At 35.8% G+C, this 27,542-nt stretch overlaps 2 protein-coding genes across 2 annotated transcripts; one reads left to right on the top strand and one right to left on the bottom strand.

Annotated features, from left to right (window-relative positions):
- Nucleotides 1-2,651: 2,651 nt before the first annotated feature.
- LOC121735014 lies at nt 2,652-19,431 on the top strand. The gene is made up of 11 exons (XM_042125682.1): nt 2,652-2,801; nt 4,327-4,497; nt 4,882-5,019; nt 6,603-6,770; nt 7,113-7,246; nt 8,845-9,099; nt 9,992-10,154; nt 14,072-14,203; nt 15,239-15,412; nt 15,729-15,869; nt 19,198-19,431. The coding sequence occupies exons 1-11, from the start codon at nt 2,652-2,654 to the stop codon at nt 19,369-19,371; spliced, it is 1,800 nt and encodes a 599-aa protein (XP_041981616.1). The 3' UTR covers nt 19,372-19,431.
- Nucleotides 19,432-20,143: 712 nt separating this feature from the next.
- On the bottom strand, nt 20,144-26,609 carry LOC121735102 (CLIP domain-containing serine protease 14D-like). The gene is made up of 9 exons (XM_042125802.1): nt 26,425-26,609; nt 25,520-25,569; nt 24,996-25,087; nt 24,511-24,698; nt 23,978-24,086; nt 23,336-23,517; nt 21,753-21,853; nt 21,170-21,352; nt 20,144-20,360 (listed from the first exon to the last, which is right to left on the bottom strand). Exons 1-9 carry the CDS (start codon nt 26,480-26,482, stop codon nt 20,250-20,252), a joined length of 1,074 nt encoding a protein of 357 aa, XP_041981736.1. The 5' UTR covers nt 26,483-26,609; the 3' UTR covers nt 20,144-20,249.
- Between the last annotated feature and the right edge of the window lie 933 nt (nt 26,610-27,542).

The following is a 27,542-nucleotide window of genomic DNA, read 5'->3' as shown; positions in this document are numbered from 1 at the left end:
TTTTGAAGAATCAAAAATGTATGGGATTTAACATAGAAATGTACTGTGTCAAAATTGTCAAATGCAAGTTGTCCAAGTATCTGTTGTCTGACCAATCGCTGTTGACTTCACGTAAGTGAGACGGCAACACGCGATAGACAAAGACAATAGATAACCATAGCTCGGCGACTACATACATAAGGTATATTTTTGTCATCAAGATGAAGTGATATTTTCTACAATAATATTTGGACTGTCTATGTTTTAGCTGTTAAGTACTTGCGATTAGACAGTATTTTAAAGCCTTGCTAATAATTAACTTTCTCGTAATGCGTGTAGCTTTTTTACTATAATATTTTCTATACTAGGCGACCTATTTTATGGTTGGTATGGACGTGTAACCATTTTGTACATTTGTAAACGTATTGATTTATAATAAATTAGTTTATTTAAGTAGTGTGTACCTTCTAAAGGTTTTCGAGTATTGTGTTCCTAAATTACGAAAGTACCGTTTATTTTCAACCAAATTGTCTTACGTTTTTAGGGCGGTCCCTCTTTTGCGACCAATCGTTTCGATCTATCACAAATAGGTATAATAGTAACATTTGAAAGTTTCGAATGCAAAGTTAGAAATCAAAATTGTATTGACATTAATTGACATGACGCATCGCTAAGTGACATGGCGCTTGCGACTCTTTACGTATTCTTTTTTATATTTTTTCTGTCGAGACGGTCGGGTGTACTTTGATAATTTACCCGTTTATTTGCGATAGATCGAAACAATCGATCGCTAACTAGTGGCCACCCTTAGTGCTTTGCGCGCCTTTCGTTTGCGACTTGTTTGATGAACTGTGATGTAATTTGTATTAGTAATCTAAGGTTTGTATTAATTTTGTATATTCGTAGAGATTTTCCTTAATATAATTTATTTATGTATAGTTTAGGTATGTACTCAGTCCTACGTGAATTTTTGGCAATACTTAAAATAAAGTTACATTTTTAGTAATTTTTGTTGATTTTTTTATAGTTTTTTTTTTTTTGTAAAGTACAGTATGACCGAGTATTATAAAGGTTACGGCCTAAGTATTCAATTAACCGCTAATATTTATTCATATTAAACATATTTTAGAATAGCGACTTCTTTCTACGATTGTTAAGTAACTGAGATTAGTAAGCAAAAACTATTTTTTAAAAATAATTTTAAACTAAACTGGTAAAATATAAGTCTTTTGTCAACTTTTTTTAATGGGCAGTTTGAATAATACCTTAAATAGTTTTACATCAAACCAGAAATTGGGGGTACCTAGTATATTATATACTTACTATATATTTTCAATAGCCTCATATTTTAAGTGTGCCATTATTGGCATTATTATTGTGCAAAAAGGTCGCAATTCTATTACTTATGTTAAAGTTACTAGTAATACCAACATTCCAATTTTAATTTTAAGTTTTATTCATAAAAAGATTAAATCCAAATAAAATTAGTTTTAATTGTTAATATTTTTAATAATAAAATTTTATCTTTATTTTATACCTACCACCTAAAATTTCAGAATAAAATATGTACCATTGTACGACTTTTTTTAAACACACTGATTCTCGCCTCTCGATTTTATATTGAATTTGAATGTTGGTAGTACCGTAACTTGTGTAATTACTGCAGTTATAATTAACGTTAGCTAACACGTGTATTGTGTTTCGTGACGGTTGCAGTCATTTGTGAAAATAATAAAAAAATTACCAAACTTTACTCGAAATTTATCTTCTCCCTAAATGATTTCACCTACATACAGCCTATTATTAAGCTATGCATATTATGGCATTTCGTTCATATAAATTATATTTCTAGGTAATAGTAGTCCGTATTACTTATGTAACTATAGATAGACGACTTTCCTAAAAGAACAGAATTGTATCTTTTCTAACGTAGGTCTACAATTAAATCTGTTGTTTCAAAAACATTTGTAGTCTCCGTTAATTAATATTACCTACCATAGGTTACGCCCGAAATTTATCTACCATTTATTTTATCCATGGGAATTGGGATTCACGCGATTTGATAAATAGTAAATACAGTGTATTCCATTCCTGAGTTAATTAGGCACCTAATGGTAAATAAAGTGAAAATACGGCATAAAAGTGTATTAATTACTGTGAAATATTATCAGCAAGAACTTACTGCAGTATAACATACCATATCATAATATTATAATGGTTATAATACCTATAATAACGCCTCTGTGGTTCAGTGGTTTAGATTTTAGAACATGGCTTTTGACTCGGAGGTCGTGACTCGTGGGATCGACTCCCTTGTTGGAAACGTGTTATTTCCAAGTTTGGTCACAGAATAGATAATAGTACGTTTTGTTAGGACAATGCAGGCTGCAGATCACCTGATTGACAAGTAAGAACTATGCGTCGGATGGGCATGTAAAAGTCGGTCCTGCGCCAGATCTCTCGCCAGTCGCCACTATAGTCGTTTCTTGTGTGATTGCGCACACACTTGGGCCCTATAAAACTGGTTTCAGTTAAACTAGCCACTGTTAGTGAAATCGGTGAGGGAGATATTGAAGGTATATTGATTATTGAAGAGTATATTATGGTTGCGAAGATAACAACAATTTATTTTGTTTAATCGATATCCTACACCACAAAACCAAGTTTCAACAATGCAAGTAAAATATCTAGACAAGAGTAACCCTACATATTGGGACCCCGTACATTTAACTTACCCTGTGAGGAAATTTCCAGACACTGGTCTGTCTAGTGAGACAATAGCTAGAGGACATAGGAGTGAACCCGAAGTTTTAAAACATATTGTAAGTAAGTAGCGTATTTATATAGGTAGTTATACTGTACTCGGCGAAACATGGCGGTAGCGGTCATTGACTCCCTGTCAAAAACTTGTCATTTTCTATACAAAGCCGCGATTGACAACATCTGACACTTCATTGTCAATCGAGGTTTATATGGAAAATGATAAGTTTTTGACACGGAGTCAATTACCGCTACCGCCATGTTTCGCCGAGTACAATATATTAGTACTGAGTTGGTCCCTTTTGTCTTAATTATTTTTTTTACTAGATGACGCCCCAGGCGCGGTCGCAGCCTGAAATTTTGGGGGGAAGGGTCACTCAATAGTCACTATACACTATTTTTTTATCTGCGCCCTCGGACGGTTCTGGGTTGCCAGCTGCTGTCTAAGGTCGGACGCAGTGGTGGTTAGGGGATAGAGACCTTATATTTTGGGGGGGGTCATGTCCCCTGTGACCCCCCCTTCGGACCGCGCCTGTGACGCCCGCAACTGCATTGCGTCGAAATTAATTTATCGCGCGGAAATCATACTTTTTTTCTTGCTAAAAACTATCCTATGTTATTTTTCCGGGACTCAAAGTAAAGAGGTAACAGAGAACAGTACAGTACCATGTAAGACGCACTTTCGCATTTATAATATTAGTATGGATATGGATGCGGAAATTTTCTAGACCAGTAGATAATTAGAGATAAGTTTAGTAAATGGAAAGAGTTGGAAGAAATACCTAAGTTTAGGAGAGATAAATTGGTCGAGATAAGTTTATAGTAAATGGAAAGAGTTTAAGAAAAAGTTGGAATTGTCTATACTCTATAGTCTATACAAATTTTGTAAATGCCGATCACAGAAAATTATAATAATTGGACGCTGTTAAGCAATCGTGTACTAGCCCACAAAATAATTACGTATTAAGTTATGAATATAGTTATGTTGATTAATTGATTTAGAACAAGTCTGCATTCAAAATTTAACAACAAAAAATGTTGGTCCTTAGGACACAAATACTTAACAGCGACCGTTTATTTTTCGTAAATCGTAGAATTTAATAAAAGTGGAGCCTGTATTGAATAAACTTGGTATTAAAATAAAAAGTCCAGACTTAGTAATTATTTCTTTGATTAGCAGTTTTACGTAATCATGTGTGCAAAATAGTATGAAATAAAATGTGGCTCATTAATGGCACTGAACATCAATAGTAAAATGTACTTACCTATGATGGAACACAAGAGCAATATCATAATGTAGAGGTGACATCAGAATAATGAGTGACCGTCACAAATAGTAAAATGATGACTTTTAATACAGTTCAATTACGATAGGTACTATAAAAGAAGTTGATTCAAAGGCAGCTGGCGGACCAACGTTATTTGGTCGAGTTATGTCAAAGTTCAAACCCAGCATATTATTATAACGACTCATTAAATTGACATAACCTGACCAGAGGACGTGGGTCCACCAGCTGCCTAGGAATAAATTTCTTGGATTCTGCACTCACTACCCACATTAACTCTTCACAATATCATTTTGAACAGAAAACTGGCTGCTACGAAGTAAAACGCTACGACGTAGATCATAGTGTTAGAAATGATCTTCTGCGATCCCAAACAGCTGTGGACTATTCCTATAAGGTTCCAGAAACAAAGATCTTTAACAAGCACACCTCTGGAACAAGCAACAAGTATGTTTATCCTCCGCAGAAAAATGTAAGTAAAGGGATGTAAGGGCCTAATGAAGTTTTCAAAATTTTAACAGAGCATTCGAGCACTGTGCAATATAATAATTATCTAATATTAATTTCATAGGTTTATTAAGTAAGTAATTTAGAAACAAATTATGGATGTACTGATTTTAACCGCAACGAATGCAAATATGATACACTTTAAAAAAAATTGGTTCACAGACGGATGGCGTACCTATGTAATTTGGTCGCATTATGTCAAACCCAACCGACAAATTGCGACTAACATTGAATTGACGGAACCCGGCTAAATGACGTAGGTCCGTCATCTGCCAGATGAATAAATTTATTCGGTGTTACTTAAGCCCATAATTACTTATTTTAATAAGTTGTATTAACCACTTTTTAGCTTAGCGACATAACCCCTAACATCAACGCCCACGGAGTATCAGAGGCCAGAGACAAGTACAAGAGACCTGTTCTGGACAGCAAATTAGTTACAGACAAGGACCAATATAAGACCCATCACTCTTTTGAACCTTGCGAAGTGAGTTCAATATTTCGATAAATAAATACTACACTCTTAGGGTGGGTTGCACCAAGTTACTTTAACTATAACTTTAACCATAACAAAATGTCAAATGAACTGTCAAATCCAGGCTAAAAGTATAATGGACGCCATATTTGACGATAACCTTAACCTTTACTATAACTATTAAGAGGATACAACAGCGGCTAGAGAAATGAAAAAAAAGTACGTGTAATATCTATAGCTGTCTCCCTTACCTCAAGCCTATACCGCAGAACGCGATAGAGACAACTGCAGAAAATCCAGAAAATCAACGATTCGTTGTCCCCTGATTCCTTCTCCAAAACTTAACCGATTTAAGTACTTTTTTCATTAAAGATTAAAAAAAGGCTTGAGCTGTGTTCCTATGTTTTGCTTTTTTTGTATAATCTATCCAAATCTGTTTTCTGGACGTTTGAACACAGTGGAAAATCTGGCCATTTTTTTGGGTTTTTGAACGTTCATATCTTATTTAATAATTAAATTATGAAAAAAAAGAAAACATAGGGACATTGTATTAGTGGCCGTAGATATTCAGTAAAAAAATTATAACTCTACTAGCATTATCCAGGGAGGAAACAGGGGACAGCGTTTGTATGGAAAAAATGGCGGTGTGGAATCCTCTTAACTACGCCTCTGGTGCAACCCACCCTTACTAATTAATAATAAAGTTAGTACAATTTACATAATCTATTTATCATAGACATCTCGGAATGTCATAATTATGACATAAAAATCCCACCACACATCCCACAACACATGCCTTCGTCTAGTGACCTCCAGTTAAGGAGCTTAATCATCACAGACGAGCCGGAGGTTCCCGTGTCCCTACCCTGTACTTGGCTCATGTGCCATGAGGCATTTTGCCGTTTGGATGGTAAATGGTGGTACCGGGCTTGGTCGAAACATTAGGAACTTCCAGGGAAATGCGGGACCAGTACCACCGATGGGTACGGCAGCAACCCCCAAAACCTTAACTATAACTACGCCTCTGGTGCAACCCACCCTTAGTCTAATAAAAGTTGTTATTCCTATACCAAGACAACACATAACAGTGTGACATATCCATATTCCATAATATGCCTTTGAGATCGTCTAGCTCCGAAACTGATGAACCGATTTTGATTTAGATCAGCGGTCGGCAACACGCGGCCCGCGAACGTCTTACTTGCCCGTGAATGTGTTATGAAATAAGTTATATTATGACGTATCAAAAACAGTGTTTTCTAATATTGCCAGTAGTAATTGCCTCTTAAGAACGTAGCTGTTTGTGTCATTTTTAACCGACTTCCAAAAAACGAGGAGGTTATATGTTCGGCTGTGTGTAACAAACACTAAACTTATTTCCCTCCATTATGTGTAGACTATAGGTATACTGAGTTTCTAGGGTTAATACGAATATGAGGCCTGCGACCCGCCTTTATTTTGTTTTGCCACCTTGTGGCCCTTGCCTGCCAAAAGGTTGCCGACCGCTGATTTAGATTGTTAGTAAGAAAGCATTTTAAGAGCAATCTATGAATATCATCATTACCTTGCTAACTACCTAACTATTTTTGTTTTAGCCAATGCCCAAGTATATAGAACCACTATTCTACGACTACGACGGTTTCGAGAAACATTTGGATCCGTATGTTACAACCAGTCGATTGCACCATAGGTTGTTCGCAGCTGAACAAACAGACAGAACGAAAGATATAGTTACGTATTATACCTGTTCTAACACACCGTGGGTAAGAAAGTTATTGTTTGTTACATTGTATTCAGTTCATTGGCAAGATTTTTTCTATTGAGTTTATTTACACTTTCGTCTCTAACTAATAGGTAAATTGATTGATTTTGACATTGACCTATCTATAGCTATTGTCTCTTTCACTTACGCACGAATATTTTATAACTATCTCGTACTCAATATGTTATAGAAGTGGGATAATATTAATACTGTGTATCAAGTGGTGATAGATCGATTAGCAAATTTCTATATTTTTGTGACGGATTTGACCCCTTTTATAATAATAGGTATTGTTAGATAAACTCTTTTTATATCGATAATATGACTATTTTAAAATTTTCAGGTTCGCTCTCGGAAACCACATACTGCCGAATGGTCTCTACCTAAGAGCAGAGTAAAATCCGTGTATGATAGAGAAAAGTTTAAAGATGAATTCCATGAAATTAGAACACACAATAAACTACAGTGGGTACCAAAGTAAGAATTCATTTTTGATGCACTGTTTAGTACACTAATCTTCTACAAAGCTATTTTGGCGGGTGGCGGAAATCAGAACTATAACCGCAATATTTTGTAAAATGACACTTGAAAAATATAGTTATACCAATGAATAAGGAAACAGATGGAAGTGACATAACTACAAAAAAGTGTGGCCGGCGCCATATTGCCAAGAACTAAACATGACGGTCTATAGTGATGGGACACTCGGTTGATATTTGTCGAGGATATCGATGAACTAAGATGTTATAAGTGAGCGTCCTGTTATATTACACCTGAATATAATATAACAGGAAAGTAGCAGCGCTGAAAGACCAAAAATTTTTTTCATTTTTGTATGGGGAAACTCGTGACACTCGGGCCCTTGCCCATACAAAAGTGAAAAAAATTTTTGGTCTTTCAGCGCTGCTACTTTAACAGTGAACTCTCTACAAGGAATACGTACACACCCTTAAGTATTATCACTTATTTTTGTTACACCCTGTATATTATATTGATATCAAAAATGATTTTTTTTTTATATTAAGTATATAAAAAAAATCATTTTTGCCTATTTTGTCTCTATATGTTTTTTTTAATATAGGAGCCTCCTTAATTTTAATAATACTATTTAATTTATTTTAAGTTTATTAATTATTATTTAAGTTGCCATTATTGATATCGGGCAAAAATTACCAAAAAATCGGACAAATACGAGTTGTACTCGCGCACGAAGGGTTTACAGTTTATTTTAATTTTACCATCAATTATTATTATTATTAAAGTATGTATACAACTGAGTATTTTGTGAACATTTCAAGTGCCTACCTTTTGCCATTATTGATATCAAGCAAAAAATAGCAAAAAAATCACGTTTATTTTGGGGCTCCCTTAAATATTTAATTTATTTTATTTTAAGTATTTAAATCAAGCCATGTTATATTCTATTGCATCACAAATCTTATTTTACACAATTATTATTTATTGTCTAATTATTAACTAAATTAGCACATACGAAGTCAATCCATCGGTAAAACAACAAAAATTTTAGTAAAAATATAAACATACCGATCCAAGGACATTTTTTTTTTAATTTCTTCACTTTTTTGACGGACTATAAATTAATTAAAAAAAAAGCAAATTGGTCGAAAAATTTGACCGATATATCGATATTTTTTTCGTGATATTCGAGACCGATATTGATATTTTTTCAACTATCGATGTATCGATATATCGATATTTTCTTTCAATTTTGACGTCCCTATAATACGACACTTTGACAGTTTATGTACCTCGGATAACCGGAACATAAAATGGCGGACCGGCCACAGTATTTTGATTTGGTAGAGACCATTATGCCGAGTCCACTCTATAAAAGTCAATGAGATATACACTCATGTCTATGTCCTGTCAAAAATATCCAAGTACTTATCACGTTTAAAAAAACAGTAAAATAATACTGTAATTGTATTATGTAACCGGTGGTAGGCACCAGTGTAGTCCCGACGCGACGTTCAGAGAATATTTGAAAAAAAATATTCTGAATAAAAATTTTTGAGTTTGAGTTTATGTTCTAATTTCTATTTGTCTGATTACAGCACCTTTCGGACAGAAGTAAGGGATAATTTTACCCCTAAACCTGGTAGCTTGGAGTCAAAAGTATACAGCAATGAAGAACAAGTCAGAGCATTTCATTCAAAGACCATGGCTAGCTTGAAAACTGGAATTCTTGAGGAAGATTTGGCTTTAAAACGAATGTACAAAACAGAAAATGCAGTTGTCGGTTCTAAAAAACCTTTATGCGCTGTACTTGATCCTTATGTATATAGAAATAAGAGATTAGCCAGTAAGACGTAGTAAATACAGAGCCTTATTAAAAAACAGTGCAACCTCAGCTTCACAACAGTTCCATTGTCAAATGACTTTTACGACGTATCAGATAAAAACAACAGCATGGATGTTACATAAAATATTATAATATGAAGTAAATCCCTACTAATATTATTATAAATGCCAAAGTGCGTCTGTCTCTCCGTCTGTTACCTCTACTCGTCCAAGCCGCTGAACTGATTTGGCTGGATATGGAGATACTTCCGAGTCTAACGGCCTTATTAATAAACAAGGATTGAGGCTGCTTTCCAACGGAGCTGCGTAATGAGAACTGTGTCTTAAAGGTCCAATAGAATCGCTGCTTTTTAAAAGGTCTTGAAATTTAGCGACTTTATTCGTTTTCAAAAACACAATCCCTGCAACGCAGCTCCAGTGGAAACGCACCCTAAAGGAGTAAGCACACTGAGACGGGCCGTGCCGGGGCTCATCGGAAAAATCCGCCTCCATACAATTTGTATGGAAGCGGATTCGCGTATCGCATAGTGTCGGGGCGCAGCGGATTTCCGCTTCCATACAAATTGTATGTAGGCGGATTTTTGCGATGAGCCCCGGCACGGCCCGTCTCAGTGTGCTCACGCCTTAACTCCTGACAGGACAAACTAATCTATGTTGGTGTTTTTATTATACGTTAAAATATCTGATAACAATATAAGAAATATCTATGAGTTCCTGTTTTAATAGTTACATATTATTATTAGGGCAAAATAATAAGTCCCATACGTCTACGGGGCCCGGCAAGGCACCAACTCTATTTGGCATAATATACAATTAAGATCTCAATTAAATTTTAATAATCTGTCACGGACAGGGCCGATTTACTTTAGTACGAGTTTAAATAAGGTAAAAGGCATGCAGGAGAACTAATCGACTGTATTATACAGTCAGTTGTGCGAACAACACGTGTGTATTTATTTTGTATCGGTTATCGATTTTGTTCAGTGAATTTTTAATAATGACACATTTAAAGCTACTCATATTTGTATTGCTGTTTATACAAATAAATGGAAGAGAAAATAAGGTAATATTTTCATGTTTTTATAGACTAAAATTCGCACTCAAATACGAATTTTTAAACATAAATAAAAAAAGGAGTTTGACAAAAAATGGAGTCAACGTCCATTAAAGTTAAGTTTTCTTTAAATCACTCTGTGTGCGGCCAAACGAGTAACGACCAAACAGATTTTAAACTACTCGTTGACACCTTTTCATAAATCCAAATTATGTAAGTATGACTAAAATTCGGGAGTTTTAGACATACTTACATAATTTGGATTTATATTTCGTTTTAAAGATAAATTAGTTTACACTTTTCAACACTGTATCTGTTTGCTCATTTGCCCCCTATTATCACCATTGACAGCATATAAAATTTTAATAAAAATATTCACATTGGTTTATTGTTTTTACTTGAAACTATACAAGACCAACATCTAAATAAATAAGCAGCAACTGTTTATGAAGTAATTGTAATTATATTTAAGTATTTTTAGAAAATGTAGTTGGTACCAAATTACGTGATATAATATAATTAAATGATACTGATGCAAACGTAACTATACCTTTGTTATTTAAAAATGCTAATTATGCAATAAGTTTACCTTAAAAAAAAATTAAAAATTTACCCCAGGAATATGGAATAGTACAGGTAACGATTATTTATAGTTTTTCGATTATAGAAGCACTGTAACAGACAGACAGACAGACACACTTTCGAATTTATAATATTAAGTATAGAAGTAGAGATGCTAGAGCATAAAGTCTGCCAGATCATGGACATATAAAAAATCAACAACGACAACTTCTCTTACTCTCCCTACGTCTTATAATTTTTAATAAGGTCACGTGTAAGGTCCCTAAATAAGGGCACAACGATTTAACTTAAAATGGGAACAATTTAAAATTAAAAAAACTTAAAATTGGTCAAGAATTACCGTTTTATGTTTTTCGCAAAACGAGAGCAAGCACTAAAGAGTATTCAGTGAAATTTTTGAATTTGTAAAGAATCACAATTTTCTCTATCTTTAAAAACTATGGATACTCACCAGTCACACACTATGCATGACGCATATTTTATAATTTAAGATAATATAGCTGGGCTCTACATTATAAACACCTAAAATACGTTTAATGTGGCTTTTTTTCCGTGTTGACAGATTATTTATGCAACTATTTACCAAAATCGTGTGAAACGGACCATGTTATGCGGTAAATTGGCCGAGAAGGACACACTAAATATTATAATTGTGACCGAGCATGTATTGTTATGCTATTGACTAGCACGTAGCACGAAATAAAACCAAGCTATTTGTATATGAACAAAATTTTTTGTATGTATATTTTATGTACCACTTACACACTTACTACGCTATAAGTAAGTGTACGAAATCTTTTCAATTATTTACAATTATTTTTCTCTCTAGCTTTTGAAAAAAAAAACACACTGAAAACCCTTTTTAACAGGAGTTTACCATAATTATGAATTATAGCTGCGTTGATTGAATAATTATTATTGTTTGACGTAAGCCTCAAAGGCGATAGCTAAACAAATATCTATGCCTATACATTACTCACAGGTTGCTGAAAACAAGCATAATAATATCAAAATTTTAAAACTACCCCCAGAAAATTAAAAACAACATCTACTCGTATTTATGCCCTACCAACGTAATCGGGTAAAAAAAAATATCCACAGCCGAACATAATATAACCTCCTCCTTTTTGGAAGTCGGTTTATAAATTAGGATTATTTACATGTCAAATACAGTTATAAATTGAACCGTTTATGAACCAAGGCAAACATACGGTGTGGAGTGAAAGTTGTCCTGAAGGTGGCAGTGTGTGACCCACATTCAAATTATTTACTATCGCATATGTACCGGATAATAATGTTTACATAAGTACAAGCGGGCCCGACAGATGTTGTCCTGCCTTCTAAAATGAAGTTTTGTCAATTCAGACCGCAACGCGACGCATAGATATGCATTTTTGTATGGATTTGACTGACAGATCTGCAAGACGTCTCACGCAATTGAAATCTGTCAATTCAGTACAAAATATTTCAAAATGAATCTACGCGTCGCCTTGCAGTATGAATTGACCCTAAATTGTCAAAAGTAAGATTACGTTATCGGAACTAATCATTAACGCAGGTGAAGTATTCTAAAAATTTCGGATTACCTCAAGTAAAAAGTTGTATTTAGCAATAGTGTTTTATTATTATTATTATTATTAAGTCTTACCTGCAGAATGCAGATTCAATAAGCAGCATCTTGCTATTCAGATGGTCGCTGTAGTGGCACGGGCGTTAATACTTTTCTTCTGGGAAAAAAAACTTTGATAAGTAAATGATTTAAGCCTATGAAAAACTAGGTACCTAGCTAAAGGGTATCTCGATTTGTGATGACTGATGATTGATGAGTTTCTACAGAGAGCTCAGAATATAGTTTTGAGGCAGCTTTCACATTAAGTCGACTTGTGAATTGTGAAGGCAGTCTAAGTTATTTTATTAATAGGTTTGTAAGAGCATGACGTGTCTAACTATAATATAAGTAATTTGTAAGAAGACAAATAAAAGAACGTTGAAATAGAATCAGAAAAAGTAATACCTACCTTAATGGTAGCGGCACGGCGCCCCGCGGTACAGCTGTGCACGGCTCAGCACGGCTCGGCTCGGCACAGGCCGACGCGGCTCCGCTCGGCTTCGCTCGGCACGGCTCTGCTCGGCTTCGCTAGCTCGGCCTGCAGGCTCGGCATCGCTCGGCTCGGCACGGCTCGGCTCTGCTAGGCTCAGCTCGGCTCGGGCCGACGGGCTCCGCACGGCACGGCTCGGCCGGCACTACACTGCACCGCACTTGTGTACACACTGCACCGTACACGCCACGTCTTCCAAAGTTCCAATCTATAAAACAAATAAGTTAAGTGCAACTATTGTTAAGTAAATTGTAACTTTGTTTAAGTTATTTTACAAGACTCTTTTGGAAATAGAGTGATACAAATACACACTAAAAGCACATGGCCTTTTTCACACATTGTCTTTAGAAAAAAAGATCGGCGAGCAAATCGGTTTATCGGTACTCACCTATATGTAGTTCTTGAGCTGAGCACGTGGCCCCACGAAACAATATCTATATTGTTTCGTGATCTATAGATCACGAAACGTCACGATTCACGAATTAAACCGAACACTCGCGATGCAGCTACCTTTCGAGGGATGTAACATCAACCTCGGCTGCCGAACAACACGCGCACAAAAGTCCGAAAACTGACAAGACATATACCAGCGAACTCAAAACAATTTGTCGGCACAAATCGGAGTCCCAGGGCTCCGGGATGAGTCCGGACTCATCATCGCGAACACGCAAACAACTCGAGAGTCGACACGCGAATGAAAATGTGGGCTGTGACAGATGTCCAACTTGATAAAGTTATTTAAAACTACCCGAAATTAGTAACTAGTTTTATTTTTTTATTTTGTTAAAAGCGCTATGGCACTTGGGCTTATTCCACCTTACGTCTAGTAAGTCCTGATTAGAATCCTAAAAAGAAGACTAATTACAAGCTTCTGATTCCACCAATCAGAAGCCACAAATCTTCCGATTGAGTACGCTAATTAGGATCCCAACTTTTTACTTGACTGAATTTAGTTTCTGAGTCAATTTAAACGTCTAGTAAAGTGAATAAGCTCATTAGCGATGCGAATAAAGTCCCATGTAACATTTTTGAGTAACTAGTAGTACTTAGTAGTAGTAGTGTACCTACTCAGGACGGTTGGCAATCCCATAATAGGTCAACTTGAGTATCCATTCCTGAATACACTAATATATCAAGACTAAAATTAGCTGAACCGTTCTTGAGTTTTAGCGGACTAAGAAAATTTAAAGCTCATTATTAACCGACTTTCTTATTTATTATACTTAGATATTAATTATTTTTCAGCTCCTACTGACAGTATATTACGAGAGCAAATGTCCCGACAGCAAGTCCTTCATACTGAGACAACTGCAACCCGCTTACAATCTGCTACACCCTTACATCAGGCTAAAGATGATACCGTTTGGAAAGGCGCAGGTATGGAATTGAGAAACTTGTGATCGAAGAAACTAATTTGCATTCTCATTTAGTAGGTTAACCACAAATAATGTAATAATTATTGCATAATTACCTCTTACCTAATATTTTACCATCACATTTTTGTGATGTTTGTTCCGATTTTTTATTTTAATTTGATCAGTCTTATCACTTATGTATTTTTCTTCTAGAACGTGCATCACTTTTTTTTGTTATACCTTGTATAATATTGTATTTTGATTATTAATTTATCGACCACTGCATTTCAAAGCGCACGGAAGTGCGCAGGCCTGGTTCCAGCGGGTCGCGCGCTTTAACAGGTTGTTTTTTTTTTTTTTTTTTTTTTTTTTATGAAATAAGGGGGCAAACGAGCAAACGGGTCACCTGATGGAAAGCAACTTCCGTCGCCCATGGACACTCGCAGCATCAGAAGAGCTGCAAGTGCGTTGCCGACCTTTTAAGAGGGAATAGGGTAATAGGGGAGGGAAGGGAAGGGAATAGTTGAGGGTAGGGAAGGGAATAGGGTAGGGGTTAGGGGATTGGGCCTCCGGTAAACTCACTCACTCGGCGAAACACAGCGCAAGCGCTGTTTCACGCCGGTTTTCTGTGAGAACGTGGTATTTATCCGGTCGAGCCGGCCCATTCGTGCCGAAGCATGGCTCTCCCACGTATAAAAAAATGTTTTTAAAAGCTTATGATGGGGGAAAAAACATGCCATCTGCGACAAACACAGACATATAACTTATTATATTAACACAAAATCCTCGTGTCTCATCTCACGCCATTGACTATACAGAGTGTAACAAAACTTTTGTGTGTGTGTATAGAGTTCACTATGAAAGCACTGAGAGAATACCTTTTCTTTTACTTTTGTATGGAAATAATTATGACGCTGAGGCGCTTGTTGGCCACACAAATCACAAAAAAATGCTCTTTCAGCGCTGCTATTGTCACAGTAAACTAGAAGACCTATGCACACCCTTTAGTGTGATTATGGCACATAGTTTTGTAACATTATATCCCTGTATATTCCAGAGTATAAACTACGGTGACGAAGGTTTCGAATGTCAACACGGGCCCTCAGAATGTATGGGGAATATAGTCCAGGACTGCGCGCTGCACCACATGAGAGGGCGAAGCGACGCTAAGCTCCTAGCCTATGTCGCCTGCGAGATGAAGACTGAGGCAGCTGCGAGAGGAGACTTTTTTGTAAGTACTGCAATAATTCCACAACGTATTCCATTCAAATCTACCTACTAATATTATAAATGCGAAAATATGTCTGTCACTTCTTCACGCTAAAACCACTGTCGCTGCCGATTTTGATGAAATTTGGTATGAAGATACTTTGAGTTTGAGAGAAAAAAAAATTTTTGTTTTGCTAAAACTAGAGAACGGCTGAACCGATTTGGCTAATTTTAGTCTTGGAATATTCGTATAAGTCCAGGGAAGGTTTATATAAGGAGTTGATCAAGTTCACCTAGTTTCCCAATAATACCGACCATAAATTATCTACTATTTCCAGTGTGTGGAACGAGCTGGTCTCCCGACCTCCACCATCGGCCACTGCGCCATGTCGGGCCAGGGGGTGGCCTTGCAAATGGAGTCAGAATACTACACCAACTTGCTGAGACCGAAGTTCATACCTACGATTACTATTAATGGGGTAAGTTGAACTATTCGTATTACGATTTGTTGTCTACATATTTTGTGTTTTCTTGTTTCCGTATTGCTCATACTTTACGACCAAAGAAATAGGAGGAATTGTAATATAATTAGGTATAATAAAAGGTATACTCATTAATCTAAAAAGACTATTAGCATGGACTGCAGAGAAACACGCAAGAATTATAAAATGTTTGTGATTGCAGTATGTAATAAAACACTATTTGGTCTCTATTATAATTTATACCTCTATTGTATTTATTACACTAACTAAGCTATTATTGTTATTTTCCACCTTTTTGGTAAAAGGTGGCCCCGTGCGAGTTTCTTACGCCGGTTCTTCTCGCCGGATTAGTTCCCGAACCGGTGGTAGGCCTCATGTAGACGCGACGTTCTAAAAGTGTTAACTTTGTTAACCTACTTAGAAATAAATATTTTTCATTTCATTTCATTTCATAACGGTCGCGAGCACTCAGAGATATTGAATGAAAACTTTAATTACATGAAGATTTTGATAAGCGATAAACTTCAGTCATTCTCTTCATTAAATTTAAATTTAGTAAGAGTCTAGAGTCCAGCGGGGCTAAAATGGTAACTTTTAGCAATTCCTCTCAATCAATTCAACGACGATATTACGAGCAATATCGTCGGTGATTCATCTAATTTTGTAAAATAACGTCCTAGTACGTCAATGGCAATTCAATTCATTAGCAGATTCATAATTGAAACTGTATTGCCATTCTGAAAAACATAAAAACGAACATGACCGGTTTTTTTTCTACATTTATTTATGATTTTATGAATGATCCACGAAATAATATGTATTAAACTGTACATTTATTGTATATTTGTTCATTAAAATCATTTTATAACTAAAAACAAAATGTTGTTTAATAATTTCACCATAATCTTCAAATATCGTTATATTTTCGTAACGTTACTGCCGCAAGGGCATCTATGCCCATATAACAATATGAAAATTTAACCGATACCTAAAATTATTAATTATATGGAAACATTATATGGTGATTTTGATTTAAAGAGAAGTATCCAAAGCATATGCTACCAAAAAGTAAGATTTTGCACCAAGGTATGCTATGGCTCCGAAGATACTAAGAGAACTCCGGATTCCTTATAGATAAAAGTTTGGGGGTTCCGGAGTTGTTTTACGAAGAAAGCATATTATTATGCTACTATGTAAGTTACATTTATCATCATCATCATCACTACCATCACACCACAGACCAATTATATATAAGACTCTTAAATCCCATAAAAAACAGCGTGTCTGCAGTTTTTTGTTCTCATCTGAACGATAGATGGCGTTGAGTGTATCGAATTAGCCTAACAAATAAAAAATACAATAAATAAATGCACCATCTAGTAGACTATTTTTAAAACACGTTCACAAACTGCAAAATTCTCCCAAAGATGTCGCTGATTAATTTTAATCGGAAATGACATTTATTAAAGCTTTCTTAACTCTTTTAGTTTTTTGCTCTTTTAAAATATCTATATTTTTTTATAAATATAGATACTAAAAAAAATTGATTTTTTTTATTCCATCGGCGGGAATCGAACCCGCGACTCCCGGCTTGAGCTACCAATGCGCTCATCCATCTGTTTTCTGACATTATGTAAATCTATTGCTGCTATAATACTAATTACTAAAAACAAAATAAATTAAATATTTAAGGCGGGCTATATGTAGATTCACTCTGCATCCTCTATCAGTTGTATCACGGAGAGTGCTCTGAGGAATTGTTCGGAATCATACCTCCTGCAACTTTTCGCCATCGCCCCACGCGAATAATATACTTACCATCCTTATCACCTTGATGAGTGGCAGTCTTCTACCGTGCATTTTTCGCGTAACTTTCTGCCACGCACTGTAAAACTCTGGAATGAACTGTCACCAGCAGTATTTCCGGACCTATACGACCTGCAAACCTTCAAGAAAAGAGCGTATTCCCTCTTAAAAGGCCGGAAACGCACCTGCAGTATTCTCGCACCTCTTCTGATGTTGCGAGTGTCCATGGGCGACTGTATTGCTTTCCATCAGGTGACTCACGACTCAGAAAATTACGCTCGTTTGGCCTCACCCTAAGGGTTCCTTGTTGACTACCCCTATGAACCCTAAAATATGCGTCATGTCGAATTTTTTTTTTGTGAAATAAGGGGGCAAACGAACAAACGGGTCACGGCTCACTGTTCACTGAATAATTAAATTAATCAACAATCTTGCGCGTAAATAAATAGTACGAGCACACCCGCGTGCACTGTGCAGTGTTCGCTGTAAATAAGAACAAGTATGACATGTCCGTGTTCGCGTGGAATGGCGCGTAATTTCAAACGCGGTACAAGACGGTAAGTATAGATGTCCGCATCTGGCACAGTAAAATTTAATACAGACAGACAGACGGCCTGACAGACCGAAACTATAAGGGTTCCTTGTTGACTACGGAACCCTAAAAAGTAGGTAAGCACAAATCTTGCGAAAAAACTTTGGTGCTCGAAGTTGGGCTTTGAGTGAGATTTCGTGCGTCTACTAACATGAATGGAAGGTGTCGCGTCGAACTGGCATCGTTGCATACCAAAAATTACCGTTAAAAATATCAGTATTAAAAACGTTATTTTTATACCTTTAGGTATCTTAAAATGTTACCCACAGACTTGTATTGAATATTAACGAAATGTGTCGCGTCGAACTGGCAACGTCGCATACCAGAAAATAACGATATTTTTACCGGTAATAATAACGGCATTTTTAAACTATATTTAAATGTTATGTTACCTACTAGATATCGTTAAAAATATCGTTAAGCTACCCTTATAAAAATAACGGTACGTATCGGTAATTTTTCTAGTAATCGATAACGTTATGAAGCCATGCTATATGCTGGCAACATTTTTTACTTTAGTCATGTTTGTATACAAATTACAAACTTCAAAGTTTTGAAACCGACTTTGTAATTTTAAATTTCTTTAGTAATTATACAATTTCTATTATGTATTACGACATAAGAATAGTTCTAAGCATTCTAAGATCAAAGATGACGTTTATAGTAACATTTGATGAGTCTGCTATTTGACAGAAAAGCAATTCGGATTTATTGGACCATTTCTACGACTTGTCATAGAAATGGTGAATTGCTTAGTACGAATCATTAAATGAATTGCACGTTAAGAGAAGTTTAAAAATGAATCGTAAATGATTCATTGTATGATTCAACTAAGCGACCATTTTAGCCCCGCAGACCGTGGACTGAAATTACTGTATAGGAATTACAGTCCATGACAAATAAAAAATATAAACAAGTTAATTCCAGGTATTCGACCAACAAATCCAGAATGATGCACAAAGAGATCTCCTCGGCACATTATGTTCGATACTCACAGAAGCGGCCCCTTGCGCCCGCTACCACAACAAAGTCGCTATGAACCATCTGCTCTACTCAAACGGACCTACGTATTACCTGAATTCGGGATATCTAACAAAATGAACATTCTTCTTAATTGTAAGCTTATTTTATTTATTGTAAATAAAATTATGTTTTAACCTTTTAGTACTTTTAATACGATAGAATCGACTGATCTTTTTGTCAGAAAGATCAGTAAACTCCAGCTTACAGATTATCCTTACATAGAATGTAATGCCTTATTGCATAATACCTACTTACAATATTCCTACTAAACTAGTAAATATTTCTAATTTAAAAAAAACACGTTTATTGGCAAAAGCAAGCAAGCGGCGTTTCTCAGCAAATCATCACGTTACATCTTAACGCCATAAGAACCGGTCAATTTATTCTCTGTTGTAATCACTGCAAACTTATCGTTAATTATAGTTAAACAATAATTGTTTGTATCTGATTCCAGCAGGTAGACCGTGTTTTTAACCGACTTCCAAAAAACGAGGAGGTTATATATTCGGCTGTGGATATTTTTTTAATTTTTTATTTTTGTATGTTCAACCACTTTTTTTTGTGAACCGATTTTCAAAATTTTTGTTTCGTTATATTAGGTTTCACTCCAATTTTTTCGTTATTGGTTCTCAAAACGCATTCCACGCAACAAGTATATAACGGTAACGCAGTCTATTACTAATAAGAAGATCTACACTTGGTTTATATGCACGTTTTACTAATGTATCCTCTTGACTTTGACTTTTAAGCCCCAATTTCACCAACGTCTGTTAGTGTTAACAGCTTGTTAAAATGTCATGTTTTCTCTTTCATTCATAAGAAAAACGAAAGAGGTAACGTGATACTAATTCGAGCGTTAACGATTACGTTGGTGAAATTGGGGCTTCACATAGTACACAGGGGACAGTGTATAGATATTAATTTACTAGTAAAAGGATAAACGAACTTAAACTAGTCTATGTGGGTGAGTTGTCGACGATCCAGCGGTGGTAGTGTGCGACGTTGGTGTACACGCTCGGCACACCCTCATTGCCACAGTTTTCAGACCCAAACGATACTATGCCAATCTGAAATCACAATCAAGTCAGTTTATATTTATTAACGGTTCAGTCGGTAGCTATTTATTATTGTAATCAATAAAACTTGGTTGACTACGGTACGCGGACTACGGCTACCGGTTATAGTAAAACGAAACCCTAACCAGTAGCTCTACCATGAGTTTAAAGCTATAGTATTTCTCGATACTCGATACCGACTACGTACATTTTTAGTATGGTAATTTTTACAGCGCCTCTAGCGGTCACTCGCGGAACTAAAATCGCCATACTAAAAATTTACGTAGTCGGTAACGAGTATCGACAAAAACTATAGCTTTAAGCTTATGGTAGAGCTACAGATGATTTGTTGTGCGTTGGTAGGTTAATTGTTATATAATTTAAGAGTAACGTTTTCCTACAAATACAACAATCCATATTTTAGGACCATCAAATCAAAGTATGAAATCCTTTCTACAGTCTAGTCAAGAAAGTGAAGAAATTAAAAAGTGGCAACATCGTAGTGTTATCCCTTTCAAATTAATATAAGAAAAAAGGGATGACACTACGATGTTGCCACTTTTTAATTTCTTCACTTTCTTGACAGACTGTATCTCTGTTAGCTACCACTATCAAGATTTTTCACAGATAAAAATGTTGTTTGTCTTATCAAAACTAAGCTAGTCACAAAAAGTTAGCTTGTTAGTAATCTCCCTGGCTATAAATAAATACATAAATACAGAGTGTAACAAAACTAAGTGATAATACTTTCATACTTCAGGGTGTGTATGAACTACGAGTCCCCTGTAAAGAGTTCATTCTCCCTTCTCTTTCTTTCTCACCTGATAATAGCTGCCGTCTCTATTCAGCAGCAGAGGCGCGCCGCCGAAGCCGGAACATGCGTCTCTCCCCGCCTCGCCCCCCGCGCAGATCTGACCCTCATGTATGGGGACTGACTCTCCGAACACTTGCTCGCAGCTTTCCAGGGGTTTGAGGGGGACTTGCAGCTGTTGTTGGCGACCGACCTGGTGACACGAGACTTAATGCTATTTAGTAATAAAGATAAAAATGAGAAAAAGGCGTAGATACAAAAAATCGTATCCATCACCGTTGCTTTTACGGTTTCACGGGCACGCGATAAAAACATGCAATATTTAAGTCGTCTCCAACGGAACTAAAGGCGTAATTTTCTCTAGATAGCAAAATGTAATCAAACAAAACTAGATATTTAAAAGTATGTTTGAACCTTAGAATACTGTCAACGGCTAGACTCACTTGGATGAAATTTGGTCAACAAGTTCACGAAGCTCGAAGGGAAAAGAATTAGGTTACTCTATATCGCGGGTAATACACGGTTTACGCAAGATTTTCTTTTACGCGTATATGCAAAGCAGAGAAAATGCTAGTAAGTACAACAATAAATACCATATTATTCTGTCCGGACAGCTTGCCCCAGCCAACGAGCGATGCTTGCTCATCTATCACCACTTCCGGCTTATCGTTGAGGCAGATCGGCGCCGCTGTCACTGAAACAATTACCGTCATCCAACAATAACCATCTGACATCAGACAATAACCGACATGACATATAACATCAGATATAACATGATGATGACCTTGATGAACTTGGGGGAGAATGAAGGATATATTAATTTGCATACTAAAAAGGAATATTTAAATGTAAGTATTATTTTATTGTGTAGGTGCGTGAATTAAGCTTGGTTAGTTCCTATATTTCTTTGATTGTTGATTTTTATTTTTATGTCGCTATAATATCGTATTTATAACACTCTAATATTATAAATAGGAAAGAGATTCGCATGTATCATGTATGTTACTTCTTAATACTAAGACGCCCATTTTCATCCCCAAAATTAAAAAAAAAACGTACAATTTTCGCGTTATACTAATTTCTGCGTAACGAAGTTTTGGGCAACATCTATTCACAATAAATAATATATTATCAGTCCCTGATACGATAAATTAAATACTGGTAATCCTACTAATATTATAAAGCCGAAAGTATATGAGTTTGTGAGTTTGTATGTTTGTTACTTCTTCACGCTTAAACGGCTGGACCGATTTCGACAAAATTTTACAAAGAGGTAGCTGACATCCTGGATTAACACATAGGCTACATTTTAAACCGACTTTCAAAATGGAGGAGATGTTATGTTCGTTTTCATTTGATTTTTTTGTTCAACGATTACTCCGCTGTATGTGAGCCGATTTCGACAAAAAATTACAAGCCGTTAGCTGATTTCCTGGATTAACACAATATGGTCTACATTTTTAACCGACTTCCGGAACGGAGGAGGTGTTGAGTTCATTTTTTAAAAATTTAAATTGATTAATAGGCTTTCGCCCTGTCTCCTGCGTTTAACTGCCTCAAAAAGATTGGAAACTCCTGATACACTAGAATATAGCCTTCCTGGGTAAATGGGTTAAGATTTTTTTTTATTGGATCAGTAGTTAATGACATTAGCGCGTTCAAACAAACAAACTCTTCAGCTTTATAATATAAGTATAAATGTGCCGCCCGTTCGTCCCGTCCTCCGTCTCACAGTCCTTTACACGGCGAAATGTTGGAAATCGTTTCACAGACAGCGAAGTTAATCATAAATCATAAAAAAATCACATCTGAACATAAAATATATATTTTTATCTCCTTCGTTTTGGAAGTCGGTTAAAAACAATAGCATATGACATCAACCTCCATCTCTCAGTCATCAAAAATTTATGTTTCCGAATTTCGATGATCAAACTTAATTCATTTTGTCTCTAATTTCCAATAACTATTTACCTATTAAAACACAATTTAGTGAAATAAAGGCCGGCAACGCACATGCAGCTCTTCTGATGCTGCGAGTGTCCATGGGCGACGGAAGTTGCTTTCCATCAGGTGACCCGTTTGCTCGTTTGCCCCCTTATTTCATAAAAAAAAAAAAGTTTACCTAATAAATCGCGGGTAACACCGCGGGGCACAGCTAGTATAATAATATATTTACCTGTAAACTTAATATCCTCCTGCAGCACAATGAGTGCGATGTCGTGTCGGAATATCTTCTGCTCGTACCCGGGGTGTACCAGCACGCTGCCCACTTTGATGGCTTGTGTGGGCGGCGCGCAGAATAGATCGTTGCAGTCAGGGCTCCGTCCGATGTCCCACTCACCTACTACTACTGTTGATCTGATAAAAAAGAAGTCATTAACAGAAAGTAGAAGCTAAGTATATTATGCCATGTTCTTACTTTTATGCTGACATAGGTTTTAGTTAGATTGTATAATAAAATTATAAATCTATTATAGGTACTGCAAAGTTTACGCTCATAGTGGAAACGATTGATTGTACAAGACAGTTTATTTCATTTTAATTTGCAATTTCGATCCCCACTAGAAATATAGAAATCGGTTCAGCAGTTTGGGCGAGAAGAGGTAACAGATAGGCAGATAGAAAAACACTCTTTCACGTTTATAATATTAGCAGAAGTATGGATAATATTCTTTTTAACCTGTGGTGAGAACGGTGAGAAAATATGAAAGAATTGCGAATAAAATACTAAAAACGTCAATTTCATTCAAGTAATACGAAGTTCACCGGGTCATCTAGTATATGTATATACTAGATGACCTTTATGTTGGATACTTACAGTTTATATCCCTCCGGCTTAGCTAGGGCACAATGAGCAGCAGTTAGCACCACCTTCTGCGATATTATAGACCCACTGCACGCAAACCGCACGTTGCCACTCTCTTTATCTGAAATAAGTTTTCGATAAAACCTTAATTACTGGCTTGAAAACTTCAATCGTCCACTACTACCTACTCCTTACTAATATAAACAATGTACAAAATATACCTATTAACTATAATGTACAAGAATACACAACAAAGTTAAAAACTGACCCTACAGTATTAAATTAGCAACTCTCTTTTCATCGTTTATGGCTTAGCGTTATAGCAGACAAACGTTATAGTAAACCCGACCCTTGCGACCCAGGGGTGTGTTCCAATCCCGGTCCCCTGCACCATGCTACGTCCGCTAGTACCATACTGATTCTACTGTAAACCACTCACTAGTAAACCCGATCCTTGCCACCTAAGGATGTGTTCCAAATTCCAATCCCACTTTAATCAGTTCTGCACTATGCTGCGTCCGCAAGTTCTACTGTAAGCCACTCACTAGTAAACCCGATCCTTGCCACCCAGGGATGTGCTCCAATCCCGCTATAGTCAGTGCCCTGCACCATGCTGCGTCCGCACTGCGGCGCGCCGGGCGAGTACACGCGCCCGCAGTCGCAGGACGGACAACACACGTAGTCCTCGTCGTTCGCACTGCCGCAGGTCAACTCGTTGAGACGGTGGAAATATCTGGAAGATTATTATGAGACGTTGAAAAAGAATTACACATAAGGATTTGATTGTGTATCCGAAAGACAAGATCTTCGGGGACTGACGTTTGATTAATAAAGGTTAGCTTGTAAGTACTTTAAAACAGTCTCGATCCCAAAGATCATAGATGGCATAATGAGCCAAAAAGTTGTACTAAGCATTTTGGTTAATTTGGGCGAGGATAAAGGAGGTTTAGGCATTTATACAACACAAGCGAGAACAGAAGCATGCTTGATTATATTGATGAATTTATCAATAAATATACGAGTAACTTACTTGTCAGATGAGAAACACGCGAAGTCCATCAAGCCGTCCAATATAGGGCAGGAGCTTATAGGAACACAGGTCGTGTTGACCGGGCAGTTGCTCTGAAACAGTTAACTGATTGTGATTAAATATGGTATGGAGATATTATGTACTCCTAATACTTGGAAACGCATAAAATAAGTTGAGGACAATATCAAAGATTCAAGACTTTATTAGCATCCAAGTATAGAATACAACTAGCTGTTGCCCGCGACTTCGTCCGCGTCAGCAAAATGTGAACAAAGATAATAAAAAAGAGAAAAAAATCGCCTTTTTATGGTTCCTTTATAAAAAAAAGTAAAATAATATATCCTCCGTATAGAATGTATAGATGTATAGATATACAAACTCAGAACCTTGTAGTTGCTTATAAAATAGTATTTATCAAATATTTTGGATTGTAATTTCTTAACTACTTATGTAACATAATATTATGTATTATTCGTTCAGTTTACTCTAAATTTTATTTAGTGTAGAATTTAAATAAAACTTACTCCTATTGCATTGTCACTTCGTGGACTAATGTCTGTGCTGATTGAGATGCCTGAAACAAGGGAAAAAATAACAATAATAATTAACTAAAGTCTAAAATCTAGAGAAAAATAGAGAGTATATAAATTACAATTTTAAAGGTGCTCCCCCGGGAGCACCTTGGTCAACGGGAGCATTCGCTTGTAATGTATATTTTAACGTTACAAACTCGAGCATTCAGCATCAGTGAGGGAGGAGAACCGAGCATTACAATGCGCACCTTGTAATGATACAGTGTTCAATATCTTGATACAGCTTGTAACATGAACTAGCTATGGAATGCTCATAGTCGAATGGTACATGACATGATTGCTCGTCAGTCAGGGAGATATAAATGCTCGCGGTGAGGGAGCACCTCAAAAATTATCAATAACTCCCACTTGTATGAGAGTTGTAAGAGTTCGTTCATTCTCTCATACAAAAACATTGCATGTAGATATAAATTAATGATTTACAGTGACATTGAGAGTAATAATGGAAATTATCGTTAAATCTAGGCTGGCTATTACAGTGTATTACATCCATCCACAACAACAGATGAACTTGAAATTATGCAGGTCTGAGGTCAATTTATAATGACTGTCAAAAATCGTAGATTTTTTGCGCATTCGTTAATCGCGATTGATTGATTGCTTAAAGATAACTTGTACTTAATTCTTAGAAAAAGGATAGAGTATTTCCTTAAAGGTAAGTACCTACATTATATGAAGAGTATTTCCGTATTCAACGGCGTTTTCAAAGTTTTTGGCTAGTTAATTTAAGGTTAATTATTGTATTATTATTTTTGTTGGGTCTTGTAATAGAATTTACATAAAGTTTTCTGTTTAAATTTTAAGCATGAAATAAAATGAAATTAAAAAATACATACTTCCAAACTGTGCATCAGCCAAAAAGAATAAAGAAGTTAGCACCAACAGAAAACTCATTTTCACTTTATATCCAGTCTTTAGCAACCTTTTATTTTGACACTTTCACGAATCACAAATAATGTTATACTGTGTCATGTGTGTTATGAAACAGCGCACTGTGATCCATAGTAGGTTGTATCGGGGCAGGGATGACCAAACTAGTGTCACGGTACAGAGCCTGCGTTTGGTCCTACGTGAGTCAGAGGTGCATAACCTTTTTTCATAATATTTTAGTGCTAGTTTTTGAATGTGTAATACACTCAAAAATAAAAATTACTCATTTTGAATCTAGCTCACAAAAGATACGTTTTCGTTCAATTTTTCCGTGCTCTAGCAACTGCCAAAAGCTTCATTAAAATCCGTATGTTTTTAGTTTAAAACACTTAAGATATAATATGAAGTAATAACTAATAAATAACATTTTAATGACTACAAATACTACTTTAGTCCTTAATTTATAAGATAATGTTGGTGATGTCTACCAAATGCCAAAAAATTAATGACTTCGGAGTCGCACACTTTTGGGTCTTGGAAGTAAAAAAAATATAATTGGAATATGACTTTACTCAGTTAAAATCACACCTAAGAAAAAAAATATTATTATGCAATAAATGCGCAATGATGTAAAATTGTTTAATACAACTGAAAATTTATATTTACTAGATTAACAGGTACCAAGTACTATCGCAAACATAAATGTGTATTTAAAAAGTAATTAGTAAAAATTCTAATAATACAAGATTTCATTTTATAGAGATAAAGTACGATAAGGAGATATTATAGAGTCGAGTAGTCTACCTCTTATGAAGAGATGGCAAATAATCATAATCATAATATTATATGCGTTTTTTACGTTTTTATCTTTTGATTTTGAGCTTAAAGATTTAGAATCTATATTATGTAATGTTCATTTTTTGGCATGACGTATTTTACTTTAACTAGTTAGTACTAGATGACTCAATTTTATTAAAATCGGTTCAGCAGTTTGGGTGTGAAGAGGTAACAGACAGACAGACGCACTTTCGGATTTATAATATTAGGTAAGTATGGATATCACAATTCAAATTATATCTGGTTT

The sequence above is a fragment of the Aricia agestis genome, chromosome 16 (assembly GCF_905147365.1).
Source record: "Aricia agestis chromosome 16, ilAriAges1.1, whole genome shotgun sequence".
In the NCBI taxonomy this organism is placed as follows: domain Eukaryota; kingdom Metazoa; phylum Arthropoda; class Insecta; order Lepidoptera; family Lycaenidae; genus Aricia; species Aricia agestis.
This window is presented reverse-complemented; position numbering and strand designations above follow the sequence as displayed.